Source organism: Nyctereutes procyonoides, unplaced genomic scaffold (assembly GCF_905146905.1).
Source record: "Nyctereutes procyonoides isolate TBG_1078 unplaced genomic scaffold, NYPRO_anot_genome, whole genome shotgun sequence".
Lineage (NCBI taxonomy): Eukaryota > Metazoa > Chordata > Mammalia > Carnivora > Canidae > Nyctereutes > Nyctereutes procyonoides.
In genome coordinates, this window is record NW_026575119.1 from 1,595,824 (window position 1) to 1,613,771 (window position 17,948).

A 17,948-nucleotide genomic window follows, 5' to 3' on the forward strand; every position below is an offset into this window, starting at 1 on the left:
TTAATATCCTTTAAAAATACGTCACTGTTCAACAACAGGCACAACCACTAGCCAGTGTTTCTCCAGCACTTCCGATCTATTTTATCAGGCCCTGTGCAAAGTGCTTTCCCGGGGAGGGTGGCACCCACACACGGTACCTCTTTTGACTGCAGAAGGGAGCACTTGGGAATCTTTCCCCAGTAGTCGTCCTCAGGGACCAGTTTGTCATCCATCAGACGGTAAATGCAGTTTGTTTCAATTATGGCTGTTTCATAAAGTTCATCTTCTTTTGGGTCTCCGGCAGCTTTGGAAATGAGAACAACAACACAGTATGACATTTTACACTGAAAAGTGGCTGGTTTAGAAGAATGAGGTAGGAGCTAAGAAAAGTCTCATGATTCTCCATAATACAGTAAACTCTTACACTGGTAACTGGTTTGGCCACCCAGAAGCTTCCAGAAGTCTTTGGCCGCATGAGTGTGTGTATTAATTCCTTCTTCGATAGTTTGGACATAAGTAGCTCTACAACCAAGTTCCCTCTTTGTCTGAATTAAACTTGCAAGTTCCGAGGCCTGGAAAAAAGGAGGAGCACAATTACCTGGGTAGACAAGCCTGTGGTGAGGTGGTGTGGCATGTACTGAAATCAGAAGCAAGATATGGTGTGTATGCCAGGAAGATCATGTGACCACAGGGGCAGCAGGCAACCGGTTACTGGGTATTTTCAGCAAGCTCAAGAGAATGGAACAAAAGGACCAGGGGTACATTTCTCTAGAGCAACAGTTATTTTCAAATTCAGTAGATCACTCATGAAGTTTTTTTTAAAAATACCCATTTGCTGGGCTTTTCCCATGAGATTCTCCATCAATAAGTCTGTAGCAGTTTTTTAAAAGATTTTATTTATTTATTTATTAGAGAGAGAGAGAGGCAGAGACACAGGCAGAGGGAGAAACAGGCTCCTGGCAGGGAGCCTGATGTGGGACTCAATCCCGGGTCTCCAGGATCAGGCCCTGGGCTGAAGGCGGCCCTAAACCACTGAGCCACCTGGGCTGCCCCTGTAGCAGCATTTTTTGAAGTGATGTGCCAGTTCCTTTTTCACACAGGAGAATAGAACTTAAAAACTGGTGAGATAGGTTATAATCCTTCTAAAACATCCCACTCAAGCACCTAACAAAGGCTTGTTTGAGAGACATTTGACAAAAGAAATATTGCCTCTCCCTTCTCACTTGAATGAAACATCAGGCATTTGAGAAGCCTTGTACAGATCTAGCAACTGGTAGACATTCTATCAGTGTATAAAGGAGATGTTTAACTGAACAATTTTAATTCTTCAGATACCAACCTTCGCCTTTTCTATGACATTTGCAAACTCTCCTACCCACACGAAGCAGTAGTGAGGGGAGAGCAGGAGGAAGCAGTCCCCACTGTTGAGGGACGAAGCTCGAGGTTCGACCAGTCTTGTCTGCACGTGTCTTCTTCCTGTAAGGCAGGAGGCCAAGAGTCACCACCTTCCCAGAGAGGAGAACTCTCCAAGCCACAGGAAGGACCAGGAAGCACCCCTGCTACAGACTCTTGCAATGCTAAAGATTCTTGTCTACCAATCCCAGTTTCATGATGCAGAGGGTAGAAGGGGGTTTCTAGTGATGGCCTTCTGGATTATTCTCCCTTGTTAGCACTTTCCTAAATGTCACCATGTGTCTTAGGATCACCACCGGTGGCCTTTTACAGCGTGTGTGTGGATTAATTAAATTCCCGCCTCTAGGAAAGTTAGCAAATGTGCTCCTTTCCTCCTTTTAACTCATCTCCTGGTCCCTTCTCTGCACTTGGCCCACATCCTACATTTCACAGCCCCTGCCAGCCACTCCACAGGTGAGGGCCTGTCCTCCCACAATGTCCTCTTCCTAGGGGTTTTCACACCAAACCCAGGGCAGTCTTAGAGGGAATCAGCTTGGAGGGAAGCACTGCTTTGGGCTGCTTTCCACACCTTCTCCTAAATGACTTGATTTAGGCCTTTCCACAGTCATGCTGAGCTTGTTGCCTCTGGTCAGAACTTGGGAATGGAGGTTGGTTATTTGCACTTGTCACTAGTCCTCCAAGTGCACTAAAAAGGCCAGGGTCATGCAGAAACATAGTAACACCCTCCATGATGGATATTCCATCCATCTTCCCTGTGGTGATTTCTCTAGAATTGCTGCTGGGAGGCAGCTAAGTTTCTCCTCATAACCCAAGGCCTCTCTGTTGTCTCCCTTGCTATTGACAGAACGGCTGCTGGAGCGGAATTTAGATCAGCTTCATTGGCCTCTGCTTTCCCTGGATTCCTTCTCCAAGAACTGGCATCTTTGTCTCTGGTGCGCACTGAGCTTGCTTACCTCAGCGAGGAGAAGTGAGTGCAGAGAGCCACGTGCAGACTTAGGGACAACTGGGACTGCATGATAACATGGTGGTGGGCCTCTCCCTGGGCAGGGGGAGGCGGCAGCAGAAGGTGAGCTTCTGGAATGGGGGACCTGGGTGCAAATTGACCTCTGCCACTCAACGGCTGCTGTGACCTCAGGCACGTCACTACCCTCTCCAAGCCTCAGTGGGTGGAATATCTCCTGCCTCACAGGATTTTGTGAAGCTCACATGACAGGAGGTAGCACAGTACCTGGCACACAGTTAAGTTCTCAAAGAGCATGCATTCTCGCCCCCTTACTCAGGACTCCTGCTGTTACCAGACTAAAAACTCTTGGTCAATGTGTCATTCCTCTCCAAGGCTCTTAGGTACCTTTAATCTGTAACAACATCAGCTTCTTGTAGGGTACCGCGCTATTGTTGGAATTCTGTTCGGTCAGGTTGACACTCCGCAGGCTGATGTTGCTGAAGTTTTCTTTACTGGCTAAGCCTGCCAGAGTGACTTCCGAGAAGTTGGAGTTGGAGGACACTGGGAGGGTTTGAATAAGGAAAAAATGGGTAGGGAGAGCAAGATGGGCAGATGAAATGACAATGTTTACAGTTAGAGGTTCATAATCGCCTTTTTCTTTGAAAGTTAATCTGGGGGGAGAACATCCCCTGGTGCAGTTATAGATGCAAGTTCAACGTTGAACCACTGTACTCAGGATTTAACTCCACGGAAAGTGTCAACTGCATGTGGACACATGTCACACCTCACCTTGCAGGGAGACAAGAATTGAAGAACAATGTGGATCAGCTATTTTAGTATGACATCAGGAGCTGGACACATGTTGCAACTCCACTGAAAGCTGATATAATTCCTAACAATGTTTAGATGTTAATGCAAGCACTCTCCAGAGGAAAACCATGAAATGTCTTTCAACAAAAGTCTCTATACATCGAAAAGCAGGTACTCTTGTAGGGATGGGTTAATCCTAATCTTTTTCCTGGAGGCAAAGTGATCAACTAGGTAATCTCTTGAGGTCTTCCGCTCTCAGAATTAACACAGTCATAACAAGATGCTGGGTTTTCCATGTACACTGACAAGTGTGTACTTGTCAATCATCACAGAGTCACCCCCAAAACCCCAAAAGTGGAGGTAGAGGAGGTATAGATAGCCTTTACTTCTTCACTGATTGCTTTAAAAAATATCTGTGCTAGAGAGAAATTCAGAAAATTATTTTGCTGGGATTAGGGTCTTACGCTGCTTGACAATTTGTATGGCATAGTGGTTTTGAAATATCTTTTCTTAGTCAATCGGTTACAATGAAAAGACTCAACCACTTCATATAAACACAAAGTTCTAAGAAAACTCTAAGCACATCGGTTTATGAGTGCTAGAGGAAAATACAAATTACAGCAAGAATATTCAAACTAGCAAGATGGTGTGTACCATTAGCTCCACCAAGAAAACCACTGTTTCAGAATTAGGGACCGTAACACCTTATCAGGCTGAGGAGAGCAGAGCAACTCAGCCTGAAGTGGGACACACAGCCTAGAGCTACCTCCTCGCTCCTATTCACCACTCTACTCCAAGGCCCCTGTGCTACCCAATCCATATCCCCAGTTCCGAGGCTCCTGTCAAAAGCAATTTGGTAAGCATTGGTTTAGGCATGAATTAATAACATGAAAATCTAGGATTAGGAAAAGCAGTAATTTGGGACATTTTCTCATGAGAGATCAAATGACTTCTCTCGAACAAAAGTGGGGAATTACTGTGTTTGGGCTCCACAGAGCTGAATATGGGCTGAATTACAAAGCCCAGGGACATCCTTCTCCTCCAGTCTCTTGAAAGAAAACTCGGCAAAACAGGATAATTTAAATTAACCAAGAGATGCTCCAACACTATTAAGAATCTCTGTGAAAAGCTTTTCCATTCCAGGCAAGTGTGCACGTGTGTGTGCAAATGTACTCAATTTTACTTGATGAGTGTTTTCTGAGCACCTGATTGGTGTTAGCAAGGTAGAGCAAGATTAAAATCGCCTCACCACCAGTTGGCAGGCACAGAGGTGGGGTGGCGGTTCCACATACTTACTCTTTTCTACTTTCATCCGCTTTGACTCCATGAAGGCAACGTTTAGTCTCTGCTCCGTGTATTCCTGAAGAAGATCTTCTCTGGCTGCCAGCATTTTCAAGGGGTTTCTGGAAGCCTGAACCCGGCGCTTGGGCCTAACTGCGCGCTTGTGCTCGGCCACAGAGGAGGTCAACCTGCAGAACAGAGCGGAGCTGAGGCCTCGGTCTGTATATCAGCTGTGCCTGGTCTCTTTGGGGGTCTCTGATTTTATTTCCTGATTTTGTCGCAAGTCTTAACCCCTCCTCCTGCCCGGCATTCCCTGACAGGGAGACACAGAATCTCGGAGCTGGGGGATTCAGGCCCCCTTTAGTCCGAGATCCCAGAGGCTCCTCTGATGCCACACTGTGTGGTCTCTGCCTGGAGGCTCCTCTGGCAGCTCCTTCCACCATGAGATAGCTCTGAAAGGCAAGTAGTTCTTCCGCACCCATGGACTCTTCCTACTTTTCCTGTTGGAATATTATATACGTCTACTTCTTCTGTCCCTGGAGAGCCCTAAAAGAATTTACAGCCAGTCGTTGCTTCTTGATTTCTTTTTCCTCTAGACTAAACTTCATTCATTCATTCATTCATTTATTTATTTATTTATTTATTTATTTATTTGAGAAAGTGAGAGAGAGAGAGAGAGAGAGAACATGAACAGGGGGAGGGTTAGAGAGGGAGAAGCAGACTCCCCATTGAGCAGGAAGCCTGACTCAGGGCTTCATCCCAGGACCCTGAGATCATGACCTGAGCTGAAGGCAGATGCTTCCTGGACTGAGCCACCCAGGTGCCCCTAAACTTTTTTACACATTTTTTCAGTTTCCTTATGAACTCCCTCACAGCAAGCCCCCTCTTAACCCTTTGTGCTTTTCTGAAAAGTAACCATGGCCTTGAAGAATATATGGAAATTAAACAGGTCCAAGAGGCCAGCTATGACTGCCATACACTCACACAACTCTCTGGGGCAGACCAGACATGGGGAGGTGGGTGATCCAGTCACAAGGTTTCCTGACAGACTCCAGTGCTACTCTCAATTTCCAACTGCACAGCTTCTGTGCTATTATATATCAGACTGTCCTCTGTGTGAGAGGGTGCGTATAAACAGAGATATGCTTAAATACATAATGATTCAAGCAATGACATTTGGAGAAGATGAGAAATAGTTAAATAACTGTGTATGCAAATATGCTAAATATCATTTAAAGGTGGGAAATGACAAACTGTTCATGTTTTAAGATAGAAAATTGAGAAAAACTGAAAAAAAAAAAAAGCAAGAAATTTATTTGGAGCAGCTTAAAGAAAAAAAAGCATGATGACCACATGGTCTTCTTGGAGAGATGGTCACTCGGAATAAATTTCTGGGGAATAGACAAATGTGGTAGGTAGCTATGGGCTTAGCCTGCCCACTGTCTACTCTTCCTGGCTTCTGCTAAGGAAACCTTGACATGGGCTCTGGCTCTGAAGGGCATCCTGGGACCAACTCTGGCCAATCGTCATCTTCTATCCCTCTGGCTACAAATGATTGCCTTTGGGCTGGACTCAGACTGTAGAAAATCAAGCCTGGAACTTGTGCTGGAAGACACTGCTGAGAAGAGAAGCTGCCTGTGCTGGAGTGGCCAAGTAGGGAGCCGACATATCCACAGCTGGGATGGCCAGCTTCCACCACATGGGCTTGGCTGGAGCAAAGCAGCCCAAAGGAAAACAGGCAAGAGAAATACATCACTCTGAGGAGCCTCTGGAACCTAGTTCACACCTGCACTGCTCAGGGAGTGAACCTATAAATCCGTCCACAACTTTCTTTTGCACAAGTCAGTTTGACTTAGATTTTTTTCTGGCCCCTGCAACTGAAAGAATCCTAAAACCATGACTGCTTTCCTTAGATGGCTCAGTCATGATCCTCTGTGAAGAGAGGCCCTTGGTCATTACTGAGAAGTCTCTCAGATCTATTAATTTCATAAATTATTGCAAGTTAAGCCATATGTTTTATTTGCTTTATTGATCGTCTAGCTGGTTGTATGAGTTTGAGCCCATGTGATCCAAATATTTTTCAAAGTTATGAGTAAGAGTTCAGTATGACAAATGAAAGACAGTACAGAGACCTCTGGCTAAACTTATGTTCATCTAAAAATCTGCAAAACGATATTCAATTATGTGAAAAAATTCAGTGGCATTACTTTTATGGGCCAGGACAAACATCTGTGGATGTTTGCACATCTGTTCTGGAGTGCGAGTGTTTTATCTACCCCACAGCATCACATTGTCTGGCTCTAGAGAATAATCATGACACCATAATGAAGTTCTATAGCAGAAAGAGGTGGTGGTGAGAGAAGATCCTTGTGGAAGGACTACATGAAGGCTGATGGAGGAATCAGCCCTTCTCAGTGGGTGAAAGACAGAAACCAAAATAACTCACTTAGGGGCATAAGGATCGAAAATGACATCGAAATCTTCGTCTAGCTCCACGGGGCTTCGTGGCACAGTATAATCCATGCTGCGGTAAAATCTGGCAAAGGTCTCGTCATCATCCAACTTCATCACCTCTTTAACAGATTTACCGGTGACAGTGAGTACAGTCTCCTGCATCCCACCAACTACAAACAGACGGAGCAAATACACGACATTAGATCTGTGTCAAAACACTACCCCAAATATGCTTCACAATAGCTTCAAAATTACTTCCCCGCTCTGTTCCAGGAGTGGAGAGAGCATGATAGTGACACCCAGGGTTCTGTGGATGCTTCCTGGGCCTTACTTGACTTTTCACGAAAGGACTGCCCATCCCCATCTGAAGCTTGCACCATGCAAGTGGTAGGAGAGGAGGCACTGCAAGCCCACTGAGTATTTCTGAACTTGTTCCTTTTGCTACTGCAGGAAAAAATGGCCTCAGCCTCATTCCAGATCAGGAATTGGCAAAAACTTTTTCTGGAAAGGGTCACATAGTAAACATTTGAGGCTGTGCAAGGGAAGCTCTATGGCCTGTGTTGCAAGCTGTCAACTCTGCTGCAGTGCAAATGGACTCTTCACAATTCACTAACAAATGAGCTTGACTCTGTTCCAAAACAACTTCATTAACAAAAACAGGTGGAGAGCTGGATTAGTTTACCCCCTGAGCTAGATCACCATAACATCTATGTAATAAGCTTTGAATTGTTTGAATTCCTTGCCTTGTCAGTTTAGTTATTACATTAAACTTTCATGTTTCTGGTATAAAGTGGTTGTCTATATGATTTCTGACCTATTGGGAAGTCATTGTCAACAGTAGCGACTCTCAGTGCTTAGTATTCAGTTTCAAGTACTGGACATATTTTTTTAAAGATTTATTTATCTTTAGAGAGACACAGAGAGAGCACAAGTGAGGAAAGGGGCAGAAGGAGAGGGAGAGCATCCTCAAGCAGACTCTGCGTCCAGAACAGAGCCCGATGTGGGGCTTGATCTCACAACCCTGAGCCGATGACCTGAGCCGCAATTAGGATTTGGCGGCTCAACTGACTGAGCCACCCAGGCACCGCTCAAATACTGTACATGTTTATTAAGAGATGACACTAGTTCTGAATATTATTCCTTTAACTTTGTATACTTCATAGACTTTTGTACTAAAACAAGAATTTCAACATGTATTCAGAAATCATTTATGATAGGTCATCTGCTACTTTACTAGAAACTGACATATACGATTTAAATTTCATCAGGCCCAAGATCATGTCGATTTTGTGTAATATCTGCTTTCAAGTATAAAAGCAAAATTACTGTGTTCCCAGTCCTGATTAGGTGACATCCCAAGGACTGACACTCAGGAATTAATCTTCCTGGAGGTACCCAATCAAGTACAGGATGAAGTGATTCAGATCTAGGTAATCCAATCATTCCTGACTTCCCTTTTAAAACGATAATAAAGATAATGCTTTCACTATGAATCAGTGAAGTCAAATAGAAAGAAGACAATTTAGCTGAGGAGGAAAAGCAATCAGAAATGTGATTTAGAGATTTTGAGAGAGAAGCAGGGTTTTGCTTTTTATTTTTTTAGGTTTCCTTAGCTACTCATTGAAATATGAATCCCAGTGTGCTACAAGCACAAAAACCAAAGCTTCTCTCTGGCTTCTGACATGTACCTTTGTTATTCAGCCTTCTTAGAAAGGTTTCCAGCCTGTCCAACTTCAGGTCTGATTCCAACTGCATGTCTGGTCTGGCTTCAATATCTAGGCAGGCAGAAATCATCCATGAGAGAGTGCCATGGGGACTCTTCTGGTCTCAGACCCATAGGCGTATCAAGTGCCTTGATGACTTACCTTCCAAGGGTTTAGAAACTGGTGTGGTGCCCCTCGTTTTACTGCAAATAGGAGACGCTACTGGAGTTATGGCGGTGGGTGATGCCAAACCTGCAAAACATCAAAGAAGCTATTTAGTATCTCAGGATCTTTTCTGGAAATTTCCAGGACCCTGGTGGATCTCCATTAGTCCCAATGTAGATTTTACAACTTACAGAATTTACACACATGCATGCATTTGCACACATACATACATTTGCAGATATCATGACTATGTAGGACAATTGCAAATGTAAGTATAGTGTCATAGTTTGTAAGGACTACAGGAGTGGAGAAGCTGTCATTCCAAAATGAACAATGAAGACAGGTGAGAGAACATGCCCATAACATGTAAATGGAATAGAAGAGCACGTGAAGCATCAGAATGTACTTGAGCAGATGGGACTTGGGAGCCCTGAAGGCCCTTCAGGGTGGTGGAAGTAGTTCAAGAAAAAGTATATTTGCACCACATCCCACGGAGGAGGAGAATGGATCATGTCACACTAGCTGGCAGGTGACGCCTGGCACTGGACTTCTCGGCAGGCTGAGATGAAGTTGGGGCAGTCTGGCCTTTGGGGGCACCACTCTGAGTGTGATTTTATTGAGCAATAACTCAAGGAGGGCTAATCTTTTAGAAAAAAGACACAGAAGTGGATATATTTAAAGTGATTTATGATTGCTGAAGGGTCAGTATCATCTTAGGTGTGGCTGGGAATTGGCAACATGCTTTCACATGTATCCATGAAGAAGCAGAGTGGGGAATCTTCTAAGGGCATATGAAAAAAAAGGATCCCAGCACAGAGAGGGTATCTGGTTGGTACAAGAAACCTTAATAAAGATAAAGATGAGTACTTTTCCCCTCACCTAAGTAGAAGGGCTTGCAAAGGAAAGTAATTAGTGCGTTTACAAAGAACAAAATGAGACGTTAATGTTCTTTGTATTCATCTGTAATAAATGTGAAATAGATAACATTGCCCCTTTAAGCATCATCTAGAGAACATGTAACTATCAGTTATTAGAAAAAATAAATGAATGAATTGCTCTGCTCCCTCCTCCTATTAGTGGGAGAAGGATGTGTAATAGCATAATATTTTTAAAGAAAAATATTGAAATGTGGTTCAAAACTTCAGCGTTAGATGTTATTCTAGAAGTATTTCTTAAGATGTACATATATTTGCTTGATGATGTCTATAAAAATTAAAATATGTATTTCAATAACCAAACTCGCAAAAGGTTTATATCAGTGAGAAAGCAAACTTTCTTGAAAGATAATAAAGTAAAATTTGGTATCACAGGCAGTACGGGTGTGGTAAATCATCACCTACTAAAAGGATGCACAAGAGACAGCAGAAGAGTTCAAAAGCACCGAGGTCATTAACTCTGAAGCTAATAAACAGGCCCAACTCTGGAAATCTGGCCCCCTTGACCATTGGGGCACCTCCTGCCTGCGCCAGGGCTCCCAGCGGTGGGACATTTCTTTCCCAACTCCAGACAAGGGTTTTTCCCTAATGGATGAGGGCATATAAATTTTAATTACACAACACTGTTGAACAAAGCATTCTCCAAACCTCTTTTCAGTATATGCTACATGCAGTAACCAGTCACCTACTCTTTTTAGAAACATTTTCATAGCTCTCTCATTCAAAGGCATATTTTGAACACTTTCCTTTCAAGAGAATCATAGGATACCACGGGAACCTTGTAGAATACTAATTGTCAGGTACAGTCTAGGGATATCAAAAAGTCTTAATGAGGCTCGTGGAGAATAGTCTTCTGGAGTGAGGGAATGAAAATTGGGGTAGAGGGGCACCTGGGTGGCTCAGCGGTTGAGCATCTGCCTTTGGCTCAGGTAGTAATCCTGGGGTCCTGGGATCAAGTCCCACATCGGGTTCCCTGCATGGAGCCTGCTTCTCCCTCTGCCTGTGTCTCCGCCCCTCTCTCTCTGTGTCTCTCATGAATAAATAAATAAAATGTTTAAAAAAAATCAGGGTATATAGCACACTTCTTGCCAACTCGTCGATATGTAGCAACCTGATGGGCTGTTCGCAAAGTCTGTGGCTGTAGCAGAGGGGTTATTTTACTCTGCTGTGTGTGAGTACAGCACACTGGATGCCCTATTACTGAAAATCAGAAAGAACTGGTGATTCAAGTGAAACATGTAGCTCAGCAGGTGGTAAAAAGTATTAGAGAAACAGGATGCAGTTTTTTCATGAGATTAAAAGTAGAAGAAAATTACTTCCTGAGCAAGCCATAACAGCACCTGTTAAATAAAGATCCTGGATCTATACAAGAAATGTAAAAGCCAACTCCTGCCCTAAAGGGATAAGAACTTCTCTAACCTTGCTCTCCAAACTGGCAGAAGAGCAAATCCACTTCTGACATCACTGTGGACAGGGACAGTGTGTTTGGTAATAAGGGCCTGCTTACAAATAAATGGTCATTTTTAAGATGGTAGAGGAAGAAAGAAACCAAAGTAAAAGGTTATCAGGATAAAGATCCAGGCTAAAAGTTGGAAGACATGGACTCTGGTTCAAGCTCCAGCTTGAGTTCTTAACCAGCATGCACCTCTGGGTCTGCTTTTGTTAACACAGGGATGGGGCTCAGGCCAAAGTAGTTTAACACAAGTATAGAGGTCTGTGATCCGATGAAGAAACTATGCAAATACCACCTTATTAGGCAGAAGCAAATTATCCTCTGCTTTCTTCCACCAAGATTTGAGTTAATCATAATCCAGGGTTTCTCCTCCTTTTCTTCGGCAAATATTTATTATGAGCCTATAATGAGTTAGGCACTATTTATAAGTGAGGATCCCAAAAGGTTTCCAGGGAAGTATGAATTGAGAAAGCTGATGACAATGTACGTTAGCTCTAAGTGTGTGTGAGCACTTTTATCCCTAAGTCAGGAAATTATTTTTAAAATAAGACCTTAGAAAATGAAGGTAAATGCATATAAGTGATGAAGGGACCCCAGATTTTAACCATTTCCTGCCAGATATGAAGCCTCACAGCTTTACTGACCATAAAGTGACTTCACTGACCATGTCGGGTGTTAGTCAATTTCTAAATCTTTCAATACTGGCTGCAAATCAGTGCTAAGAGCTCAGTGGCAAAGAAATGACCATCTGCAGGGAAACCCACTTCCTCAGAATGACATACATCATTTTTAATAGATGCATCTTGCAGGCATCTATTAAGACCTATCTGGAAATAGGGCTTTGAAAGCTAGAGAATTCTAGTTTGATGGAAAGGGACCTAGGAATTACTCTAAAAAAGCGAAGACATAAACTCTATTTTTTATTGACAAAGGCTTATTTGGGTTAGCTGATTGCCAGTTGTCAAGAAAATGAAAATAATCTAAAAGCAATTATGGGAAAGGACTAAGATTTGTTAGAAGACTTGCAATTGCTTTTGAAATCTGTACTCAAATTCCAAATGGCTAAATTTTGAAATGTGACTAATTGTATTTTGCTTCTTACATGAAGAGGACACTATCTAGGAAGAAAAAGTTTTCAGTAGGAATAACTCACAAAACCTACCCCAAAAAGGTTTACACGACTTCAATTAAGAGTAAAAACTAGGGACGCCCGGGTGGCTCAGCGGTTTAGCGCTGCCTTCAGCCCAGGGCGTGATCCTGGAGACCCAGGATCGAGTCCCACATTGGACTCCCTGCATGGAGCCTGCTTCTCCCTCTGCCTGTCTCTCTCGACTAAATAAATAAATCTTAAAAAAAAAAAGTAAAAACTAAAACAAGACCATGGCTTGATTTATTTTACTGGGTTATTGTCACATGCCACCCTCTCGTCTGTGGGCAATGGAGTGTGCCCCGCCCCTCCCCCCACATGCACACCTGCACACACAGGTATGCCCACCTCCCCATGTACGCAGCTGACCTTTCTTCACCATTCTGCCAGCCACCGTAAACTGGGTGGAGTCGTTGGCCGCTCCTTTGCCTTTTGTCTTCCAAGCTTCTTCTCTCACAGTGATGAGATGCTTCCTCTCTTCGATAGTCATCTGGCTCTCTCGACTTTCTGTGACCCGCTGTTTATAAAGTGTACCAGGAACAAAATGGGACAGGGAAAGGACAAAGACGTGAATTCCAGCAGGTGGCATTTTGTGAGCTGAAGAGCAGGCAAACAGGCAGGAGCACTACATTGTCCCCAAAGTGTCAGTAACTGCCCTAGCTGAAATAGGCTTGGCGTCCTTACTTCCAGCTTGGGCTAGAGATCACCATCAACAACACTGAAACTTTAGGTTAAGACTTTTGATTTTGTTCCCACTCATTCGTTTGGAATACCAGGACCCCCAAACGAATGATACCCTGTAAATAATGAACAAAACTAGAGACTCTCTCCATGCCATGAGTTTTAAAGCTGCTCAGTTTTACCTAGCTAGCTAAAAACCCCCTTGATTAGGAAATTTTATCCATATATTCTCACAAAAAGATATGATCAATCCAGAAAAATATTACCCACTTCAGTGTACGAGGACCATGGTGAATTATAAAAGAGAGAAAGCTGAGTGGGAATAAGGTGCGCTACAGGAAAGTTTTCTGGAATTCCGCACGCTTTCCTAGACAGCTCTGTGACATGGGCCATTGGAAGCAGGTCAGCCCCCAAAAGAGACTTCTGGGTCACAGTGGGTCTGAAACCGAGGATGAATTGTGCTGTAGACATAACCTACATACAGAATAACATTGCCACCTAAAGATTGCTTTTGAAAGCTTCTAATTGGGGTTCTAGAGATACCTGCATCTTCAGTTTCTAAGGCCTTGGTGGACTCATTTGACTTGGGAGAAAGAGGTTTAGGGGACTGAGAGAGGCCGGGAGAAGGGGGGAGGTGGACAGGACTGGGAAAGGGGATGAGCTAAGTGAGAGTAGGAGGAGCAGGAGGCAGAGGACTGAGTGCTGGGGGTGCTCAGGGCCAGTGCAGAGGAAGCAGTGTGCCAGGGACACAGTGTGGATGACTGGCGGCAGGATGACACCAGGGCGGGAGGTCCTAAATGCTGGTAGGACAGCATTTGCTTCCCCTCCTCTTCCGCTCTGTCTCTCCTCTCATCACCAAACCCCTCTCAGAATTACTTGGAATTAGGGTCAAATGAGGCACAAATCATGAGGATAGAAATTAAAAGAGTTTTTATATTTTTTGATAATTTTTAATTTTGATAGAATTAAAATTTATCAAGTGGCAGGTGCCACAGGAGCGAGTGCTAAGGAAGGAAGAGAGGAAGAGCCTCTGCCCCGAGGAGAAGGAGCTTCCCTCATGTGCTTGGCTGTCCACCCCAAGGTTGCCCTGATGACTGGGGCTCTGAAGCTGGTGTGGACTCCTGGCTTTGTGCTTTGGCTTTAACCTGAGCCCTTTCTCAGACCTGAGGTGGGCCATTCCTGCTGGGACTTTGCTTTCAAACTACTGGTGAGCTCGCCTTAACCTCTTCTGGCAGGTGCCCCAGCTCCACCTCCCTAGTTCAGTTTTTCTTTGGATAAGAAGCAACAGAGATCAAGGTGATCATAGACCTTCCACTGACAACAGTCAGAAGTTCAGGAGAACCCTGAGGGAAGCACCTCTGATTCTGTTCCTCCCCACTGTCTATCCAATTGACTTCCTGTAACTGACCAACAGGAAAAAACCTTCTAGATTCATTCAGCAAGAAAGTAGAGATAAGCAAAGTTTATCTTCTGAAAGCACTGGGATGATGGAGGGTGATACAGAAGAGAGCTCCTTCTCTCCTTCCCACATCTGTCCTGACCACATTTGGGTTTTAAGCCATGAGCATGGACTTCTCCATCATCTAGTTCATGAATCTTTTACAGAATTCTACAGAGTAATTGCAGCCAGAACAGATTTTGAGATCTTTGGTAATAATTTAAATTAGGGGGCAGCCCCGGTGGCACAGCGGTTTGGCGCCACCTGCAGCCTGGGGTGTGATCCTGGAGACCGTGATCGAGTCCCATGTCAGGCTCCCTGGGTGGAGCCTGCTTCTCCCTCTGCCTGTGTCTCTGCCTCTCTCTCTCTCTGTGTGTCTCTATGAATAAATAAATAAAATCTTTAAAAAAAATTTAAATTAGGTTAAAACCTTTTTTCCTGAAGAGACATGGCAACTGAAGGCAAGGCCCAACCCTGGCCTGAATCCTAGATGGGGTGGGGCGGGAGCTAAATGAGACATAGCTTGTGGGAGGGGAGGGGGACTAACACAGCTGGAAATGGACTGTGCATGAGACATTGCATCAATGTTACCTTTCCTCATCTTGATGACTGTATCGTGCTTACGGAAGTGCTCTAGACTGAATGTTTGCAGGCCCCAAATTTCATTATGTTGAAACTTAATCCCCAGTGTGATGTATGAGGAGGTGAGGCCTTTGGGAGGTGTTAAGTCAGGAAGGTGGAGCCCTCCTAAAGAGGAGGAACGCCCTCATAAAGGACACCCCAGAGAGCTCCCCTGCTCCTCGCACCATGTAAGGATACGGTAAGCAGATGGTCCTCTAAAAACAGCAAGCAGGCTCTCACAAGACACAGAATCTACTGGTGCCTTGGTCTTGAACTTTCAGCCTCCAGCCCTGTGAGAAGTCAATTTCTGTTGTTTATAAGCCATTCAGCCTATGGTGTTCTGTTAGAGGGGAGCCCCAACTCTACATATCATATACATGTACATAAGACAGGAGTGGGGAGGGGGAGAGCAGCAGAGGAGGGGGCAGGGTTGAGGGAAGAGGAGACAGCAGCCGGGTGGCCACTGAACGCCAACGGTCAGTGGCTCTGGTAAAGGGTATATGAGAGAGCCCTATCACGGCACCTTTTTTATAAGTTTTAAATTTTATCAAATTAAAATATTATTCCAAAGTTAAAAACCCTTTTACTTTACCTTCCCACTCATGATTGGTGAGATGACCCTAATTCCAAGTAACTCTCTGAATCATATGCCCTTATTAAATAAACTCTGAGGTTGACTTGCCAGGAAGACCTCATCAAAATTCAAAAAAAGATAATACATTTTGTTTTTAAAATGAAATTTCAGGAGTGAATTTTAATCCAATCAATACAGCACTTAGCTTAAAATATTTTGATAAAAACATTATAAAGTGCCAAGGAAGCTTGCTTCTCCAAAAATCTCAGACACCCCTAGTTCTGGTGAGCTTGGTAATGTATCTCCAAAGTCCTGGGTGTGGTGGTGGGGTGTGGTTCATGAATCAAAAAAATCCACAACAATTTAGGAATCCCTAAATCCACAACTCCATTTCCCAAAGCACTCAGATTCCCCTGGAGCTCCTGCAAGGACGTTGAAGCTGTGAGCCCAGGAATGATACAGCTGTTACAGGCCTGAAAGCTTCCAGTAGTCTGCCAGATGTTTGTCAAGGAATATTTTTTTACTCCCCTCTCAAGCATAATATCAAACATGCAAGTTTTTGCTTCTCTATCCTAACTTGACAACTTAGTGAACTTGGTTTAGGGCCTCTAACTCCTTTATCTGACTTCAGGTGGCTCTACACTGGGGTGAGAAATATGCAGCTTATTTATCCACTGAAAAGATTAATACAATTTCTCACAAGCTGCTATTTAATTTCTGAACTCAAAATGTGAGAACAAGAAACACATGTTTGCCCATTGACTTTTTTTTTAGCTTTAAATTTCATTATTGTCTTGTTTTTCCCTTCTTAGTTTTTCTTTCCTTGTTTAGAGAAGGATGTAGTATATATCATAATAAGTACCATGCCATTTTCCAGGCTTGTCCAGCATTAGCTAATGATGTTTAAGATTGACTAGAATAGTAAGGAAGTTGGGACAGGAAATGAAGAAGTCCTACCCCATCTGTTTCAAATGCTGAGCCCATGAATGTGGTATAGAGAAATGGAGACAGCAAGGGGAAGGAATAAGAGTGTGTATGTATGTGTCTGTGTATAAGGCAGTGAAATAGCTGGGAAGAAAGGCAGGTCTTAGGGATGGAGAGAGACTTGGTAGGACACAGTATGAAGTTAGGCCACAGATCAATCCGCAAGAGTGTTTTCAGGTTCCTGCATTGTCACTGATGGGTTTGCTTCTGTCTACCCACTGAGAATGCATACTGCAAATCCTCCCACATGTTGCTGACACAGAGAAGTGATATGAGAAGAGAGAGCAAATCTAACATGCTTCACTAGGATTAGTACAGATTTAAGGGTAAAATTCTTCCACAACTGGAGAGCTTCATGGATAGAGAATACTGTGATCTGGCTTTAAAATTTTTATTTTATTCATGTCTACTTAAGCTAAAGAAATTGTAAGAGCATAGATTAAGTAGTAGAAATAAAGTGACAAGTTAGTCACTTTATTTCTGCTTTTCAAAAATGCTACCGCCATTTAGAATTCTGTATACTGTTAAAGAAATGTGGCTTTGCCCCATCCTTCAGTGACTTCACTCCCTTGTCAGTGCACACAGCCTTAGATGGCCTGAAGAAAACATGAAGAAAGATCTTAACTAGGCTTAGCCCTCAAACTAACCATAATCTGGTCCTGCCACCATCTACTAGCAATTAAGATGAAGAGAGGGGAATTCAGGGAAATCTTACTCTGGAAGAGTCATGAGGCACGTGGGGAAGAAGGAAATGCATGTTAAAGCCCAACAAAGAGACAAACAGTCCATTTCAACAGAACATATGTCCTGTTGTAATGCTCTGTTTTCTTTCCTGAGCCTCTGCATTAGCGAACACGGATACCAGGACTGCAGGAGGTAAGGAGTCTCCGAGAACACCGACGAGCTAGTGCTACAAAGGCTAGTACATAAAATACCTGGGAAAGTTGTCAAGATATAAAAATATAGAATTTTAAAGCTACTTTAATTTTGAAGCAGTTAATCATAAACTACCTTTAAATTTTTCTTTAAATTTAAAAATGTGTGAAGAGATATTCCATGTTCATGGATTGGAAGCTGCAATACTGTCAAGATGCCAGTTCTTTCCAATGCGATCTACAGACTTAGTGAAATTTCAATTAAAATCTCAGCAAGTTACTTTGTGGATACTGATGAACTGATTCTAACGTTTATATGGAGAGGGGAAAAGACCTAGAATAGCCAAAACAATATTGAAGGAGAAGACTGAAGTTGGAGGACTGACACTATCCGACTATAAGACTTACTACGAAGCTACAGTCAAGCTACAATCAAGAAAGTGTGGTATTAGTGGAAAAATCATATTAATAGATCAAGAGAACAAAATTGGG

At 43.4% G+C, this 17,948-nt stretch overlaps 1 protein-coding gene across 20 annotated transcripts in view; it reads right to left on the reverse strand.

The window, feature by feature from the left end:
• Positions 1 to 17,948, reverse strand: part of SVIL (supervillin) — a 231,753-nt gene that overhangs the window by 23,167 nt on the left and 190,638 nt on the right. For all 20 annotated transcript variants that reach the window (XM_055334465.1, XM_055334464.1, XM_055334476.1 and 17 more), the window contains 9 exons: positions 12,653 to 12,800; positions 8,746 to 8,835; positions 8,569 to 8,655; positions 6,873 to 7,050; positions 4,442 to 4,614; positions 2,741 to 2,896; positions 1,319 to 1,455; positions 404 to 551; positions 138 to 283 (listed from right to left, as the gene is read on the reverse strand). In XM_055334465.1, the coding sequence (XP_055190440.1) occupies positions 138 to 283; positions 404 to 551; positions 1,319 to 1,455; positions 2,741 to 2,896; positions 4,442 to 4,614; positions 6,873 to 7,050; positions 8,569 to 8,655; positions 8,746 to 8,835; positions 12,653 to 12,800 (1,263 nt within the window). The remainder of the gene's footprint in view (positions 1 to 137; positions 284 to 403; positions 552 to 1,318; positions 1,456 to 2,740; positions 2,897 to 4,441; positions 4,615 to 6,872; positions 7,051 to 8,568; positions 8,656 to 8,745; positions 8,836 to 12,652; positions 12,801 to 17,948) is intronic.